At 41.3% G+C, this 5,832-nt stretch overlaps 1 protein-coding gene across 1 annotated transcript; it reads right to left on the bottom strand.

Moving 5' to 3' along the window:
* Positions 1-3,560: 3,560 nt before the first annotated feature.
* On the bottom strand, positions 3,561-4,876 carry LOC144102784 (uncharacterized). The gene has a single exon (XM_077635947.1). The coding sequence runs from the start codon at positions 4,874-4,876 to the stop codon at positions 3,791-3,793; it is 1,086 nt and encodes a 361-aa protein (XP_077492073.1). The 3' UTR covers positions 3,561-3,790.
* Between the last annotated feature and the right edge of the window lie 956 nt (positions 4,877-5,832).

The raw sequence follows: 5,832 nt of genomic DNA, 5'->3' as shown, positions 1-5,832 counted from the left end.
GAATACAAGTTTTCGGGCAGTTCTGAGAGAAAAAGTTTACACCTTTCTCTCGTCTATATTCGACGACTTGTAAAATCGATGCTCGTGAATCTTGCTAGTTTCGACCTAAAACGATGTATCCCGTTGTTTTGAGCCAGAATACAAGTTTTCGCGCAGTTCTGAAAGAAAAAGTTTACACCTTTCTCTCGTGTACTCTTCGACGACGTGTTAAATCGATGCTCGTGAATCTTGCTAGTTTCGATCTAAAACAATGTATCCCGTTGTTTTGAGCCAGAATACAAGTTTTCGTGCAGTTCTGAGAGAAAAAGTTTACACCTTTCTCTCGTCTACTCTTCGACGACTTGTAAAATCGATGCTCGTGAATCTTGCGAGTTTCAATCTAAAACAATGTATCCCGTTGTTTTGAGCCGGAATACAAGTTTTTGCGCAGTTCTGAGAGAAAAAGTTTACACCTTTCTCTCGTCTACTCTTCGACGACTTGTAAAATCGATGCTCGTGAATCTTGCTAGTTTCGATCTAAAACAATGTATCCCGTTGTTTTGAGCCGGAATACAAGTTTTCGCGCAGTTCTGAGAGAAAAAGTTTACACCTTTCTCTCGTCTACTCTTCGAGGACTCGTAAAATTGATGACCATGAATTTTGCTAGATTCGATCTAAAAGGATGTATCCCGTTGTTTTGAGCCAGAATACAAGTTTTCGCGCAGTTCTGAGAGAAAAAGTTTAAACCTTTCTCTCGTCTACTCTTCGACGACTCGTAAAATCGATGCTCATGAATTTTGCTAGTTTCGATCTAAAAGGATATATCCCGTTGTTTTGAGCCGGAATCATTTCATTTATTTCATTTATTCATACTGTCAACCCTGGGCGGGCTATTACAGGAGTGGAAATCAAACTTGAAACAGAAAAAGAACACATTAAACAAACACTGAGATCAACACTAAATTTTATACATAATTGTGTTTGCCACTTGAACAAAACGAAAACATTGTCATAGAAATCAAGCAGAACATAAAATATTGTGCAGTTTATCTAAAAATTCGCTTAGTGATTGTGACGTGACAACGGAGTTTGGTAACATATTCCATTCCTTAATGGCTCTCGGGAAAAAACTAAATTTAAAGCAATCATTTCTGACAGGCGGCATTGGGATGTACAAACTGTGACGATTGTGTGATGTTTCCCCTGTTTTAATTTCAAAGTAGTTTGTTTGATCGATTTTCAAGTAGTGGTTAGCGATCTGTAAAAGAAACTTGAGTCTGTCGCATTTGGTTCTAATATCAAGTGTTTGCAAATCAGCAGATTTACACAAAGAAGTTGGAGAATCAGAATAACGATACCTATTAAATATAAACCTTGCTCCGAGACGCTGGATTCTTTCCAGCTTAGAACAGTTGGAAGCAGTGTACGGGTCCCAGACAACTTTTGCATATTCGAGGATAGGCCTAACTAGGCTTTTGAAAACCAGACTTTTTATTTCAGGAGTTGCACTGCACATATTGCGTCTCAAGCTCCAGAGTGCCTTGGAAGCCTTAGTACATACATTATCTATGTGTGAATTCCAGCGTAAGTCAGATGTGAGTGTTACTCCAAGGTATTTAAAATTACTTACTCTAGTTAGTAATCTACCATTAATGCTGTAACTGTAATCAAGGACAGTTTTCTTTCTCGTAATGGTCATAAAAACTGTTTTGTTTGAATTTAATACCATCTGCCACACCTTACACCATTCATGTATTTTCTGCAAGTTTTGATTGAGTTCTGCCTGATCTCCTGGAGTATTAATTTGTTTATAAACGATGCAGTCATCTGCATACAGTCTAACTGGAACGCTCAAACCAACAGGCAAGGCGTTGATGAAGATCAAAAACAAGAGAGGGCCCAGAACGCTGCCCTGGGGAACACCGGAATCGACTGGCATGATGTTGGATTTATACTCTTGAACCTGAACATACTGTACTCTAGACGAAAGATATGACCTGAACCACTTAGTTATAGTTTCATTTTTAAATATGGCACTGATTTTTAGTAATAGCTTAGGGTGCGAAACCTTATCAAACGCCTTTGCAAAGTCCAAAATTATGATGTCTGTTTGCATGCGGGAATTAATTGACTGAGAAAGATCATGTACAGTTTCAGTGAGTTGTGTGATGGTAGAAAGCCCCTTGCGGAAGCCATGCTGGTTTACAAATAGGTGATTGTTACTCTCAAGAAAAGTTGATAAGTGAGCGTACATAATATGTTCGAGTAACTTGGAACACGTGCTAATGAGGGAAATGGGTCTATAATTTTCAGCGTTAGAAGTGGGACCATTTTTATGCACAGGCACTATTTTCGCACATTTCCAGGCAATGGGAACACAACTACTGTCGATAGACGATTGAAAGATTTTGGTAAGAAATTTAGAATTCCACTCTGCATATCTATATAAGAATTCATTCGGGATACCGTCCAGTCCTGAGTTCTTTTTAGTGTTGATATTCAAAAGCAGTTTCAGAACTCCTTCTTCACTTATTTCTAAATCGGGTATAGGAGGGAAACCTGGAGGCTCAAAAAACGGTGATTCGCCGTCATCTTCAGTGAAAACAGATGCAAAAAATGAATTAAAACTTTCAGCCCTCTGGGGGCTCTCTTCTTCATTAGAATGGTGAGTTTTACCGCCGCCATTTATATATCGCCAGAACTTACTGGGCGCTTCAGTAAGAAATCTGGTGAGAGTCTGACTGTAAAAGGTATTTTTACTTTCTTTGATGAGTCGCTTTAACTCTTGGCTCATACGACATATGGAGGTTTTTAATTCAGGGTTTGGGTATTGTGAGCATCTTTTTCGTTTCCTTTTGAGCTGTCGTTTTTTGTGAATAATGTCTCTATTAATCCAAGGATGCTTCCTTTTTGTTATTTTCGTGGTTTTAGGAATGAACATCTCAATTGCTTTCGCTGTCATGTTTGCAAAAAAATCCCACAACTTATCTGTGCCAAGTCCGTCTTGATATAAACACATGAATTCATCAAACGAGATTTCAAGGTAGTCCAGTAATCCGACATCATCGGCAGCCGCAAAATTCAAAACAGTCTTTCTGTAAGATTTGTGACATATTTCGTGAGTCATATTGAGCGACATAATCACCATTTTATGGTCAGACAATCCTTCTTCAACATCACAACTCAGCAAAAACTCTAGTAGACCAGATGACAAAAAGACAAGGTCTAGTATCGAGGATGTTGTCGTACATACTCTCGTACTCTTTTCAACAATCTGAGTCAAACCATAGCAATAGGAGAGTTCGATCAGATGTTCACTGCTAGCTGTATCAACTCTGCCGGGAGAAAGCGACATCCAATCAATACCTGGCAAATTAAAATCACCTGTCAGCATAATATTGTCACCAAAGTGTACATTTAGGTCCAGTAACCTTTTTAGGTTATCAAGCACGTCTATGGTTGAATTGGGAGCTCTGTAGAAAGCACCCACTAAGGCAGTACGACCATTCAGTCTGGTTTTAATCCATGCAGTTTCTAAATCATCAAACCCTTCTAGAACTGAGAATACTATATTACTCTTAACCAGTATTGCAACACCGCCACCCCTCCTTTCACGGTCTTTTCGTACTATGGAGTAGTTTGGGGGAGCAACTTCACAGTCTCTAATATCTTTATGTAGCCATGTCTCTGTGATTACCATAATATCGGGTTCATGTTCAAGGCATATACTTTCTATGGCGTCAACCTTGTTAAGCATGCTCCTAGCGTTCACATTTATAATTTTAAAGCAGACCGTCTTATGATTGTTTAGTCACTCATTGCTAGTGCTAGTGGCAACCTGGCATTTGAACCGCTGCTTGGTCTCCTCGTTCCATGCGTATAAGGTATTCTTGACTTTTAACTTATCAAAAATTAACTTAGCTTTCACGCCGTTCTTTCGTTCATCGGCACAGGAGTTCCAAAGATTTTTTCGTATTTCCACAACCCTTTTAGAAAAATCTTCATTTACACTAAATTGAGTGCCTTTTAGGTTGAAACAGTTACTCATTATTTTCATCTTATCCCTAAAGTCAGTAAGTTTAATAATAATCGGACGGTCTCTACCTGGTTCCCTCTTTCCAAGTCGGTGAATCCTTTCAATAGTGTCCACCCTTTGTTTCAGAATTTTATCAATGATGTCATTGTTTACTTTCTGTAGTAGGTCCTCTTCACTCTCTGATTCCTCCTCCTTGACTCCGCGTACAATCAAGTTATTGCGCCGCGAGCGGTTTTCCAACTCATCAAGTTTTCTCGAAACTGTAGTCATTTCTATTTCACATCTTTCAGCAAAAGTTTCTAGTTTCGAAAGCCTATCCCGAGACTCGTCAAAGGTTTGTAGCTTTTGTTCTATAGCAGACAGCCTGGATTGCATGTCCAGAATTCTTGCTTCAGACGATGTTTGGTTTTCCTGTATTTCACTTAATTTGCTGAGGATTTCAGTTTGAGAAGCAATTACTTGTTGAATCATTTCCATTGTATCCGGGCCAGGATTTTCCTCAACATCACCGGATAACTTCAGCAACAGGCCTACAATTGAGATACAATCACTAAAGCAAACCAGCAATGTGCGTGGACACGGCAACACGATCAAAAAAAGGCAGTTGCTACGGCAGCAATATTTTCGTCCACCAACCTGCACAAATAGTGGCACATCAGTTGACATTGTCACCACGGGGTTGCCGTGTCCACTGCTGATGGAAGGCGCAGGCGTTCCTTTTATAGGCAAAATCCGGGCTGGAAGTGTGGATGACGTCGCTGTGCTCGAAGAGGGTGCGCAGAAGGTAGTATCCACGTGCCACGACAGCAGCTCGCAGTGTGAAAAAATGTACGCCCCCCGCGCACGGCAGTCGAAAGGCATCGGCAGAAGCTGGGTGACAATTGAAGCCGCTGTCTGCGCTTACTGCACGGCCCAAGGCGATGGAAAAGAATCCGGTAAGTACCTGCACAAATAGTGGCACATCAGTTGACATTGTCACCACGGGGTTGCCGTGTCCACTGCTGATGGAAGGCGCAGGCGTTCCTTTTATAGGCAAAATCCGGGCTGGAAGTGTGGATGACGTCGCTGTGCTCGAAGAGGGTGCGCAGAAGGTAGTATCCACGTGCCACGACAGCAGCTCGCAGTGTGAAAAATGTACGCCCCCCGCGCACGGCAGTCGAAAGGCATCGGCAGAAGCTGGGTGACGATTGAAGCCGCTGTCTGCGCTTACTGCACGGCCCAAGGCGATGGAAAAGAATCCGGTAAGTACCTGCACAAATAGTGGCACATCAGTTGACATTGTCACCACGGGGTTGCCGTGTCCACTTTTCGCGCAGTTCGGAGAGAAAAAGTTTACACCTTTCTCTCGTCTACTCCTCGACGAATCGTAAAATCGATGCTCATGAATCTTGCTAGTTTCGATCTAAAACAATGTATCCCGTTCTTTTGATCCGAAATACAAGTTTTCGCGCAGTTCTGAGAGAAAAAGTTTACACATTTCTCTCGTCTACTCTTCGAGCACTCGTAAAATCGATGCTCGTGAATCTTGCTAGTTTCGATCTAAAACGATGTATCCCGTTGTTTTGAGCCGGAATACAAGTTTTCGCGCAGTTCTGAGAGAAAAAGTTTACACCTTTCTCTCGTCTATATTCGACGACTTGTAAAATCGATGCTCGTGAATCTTGCTAGTTTCGACCTAAAACGATGTATCCCGTTGTTTTGAGCCAGAATACAAGTTTTCGCGCAGTTATGAGAGAAAACGTTTACACCTTTCTCTCGTCTACTCTTCGAGGACTTCTAAAATCGATGCTCGTGAATCCTGCTAGTTTCGATCCAAA

This window comes from Amblyomma americanum, chromosome 8 (assembly GCF_052857255.1).
Source record: "Amblyomma americanum isolate KBUSLIRL-KWMA chromosome 8, ASM5285725v1, whole genome shotgun sequence".
In the NCBI taxonomy this organism is placed as follows: Eukaryota; Metazoa; Arthropoda; class Arachnida; order Ixodida; family Ixodidae; genus Amblyomma; species Amblyomma americanum.
This window is presented reverse-complemented; position numbering and strand designations above follow the sequence as displayed.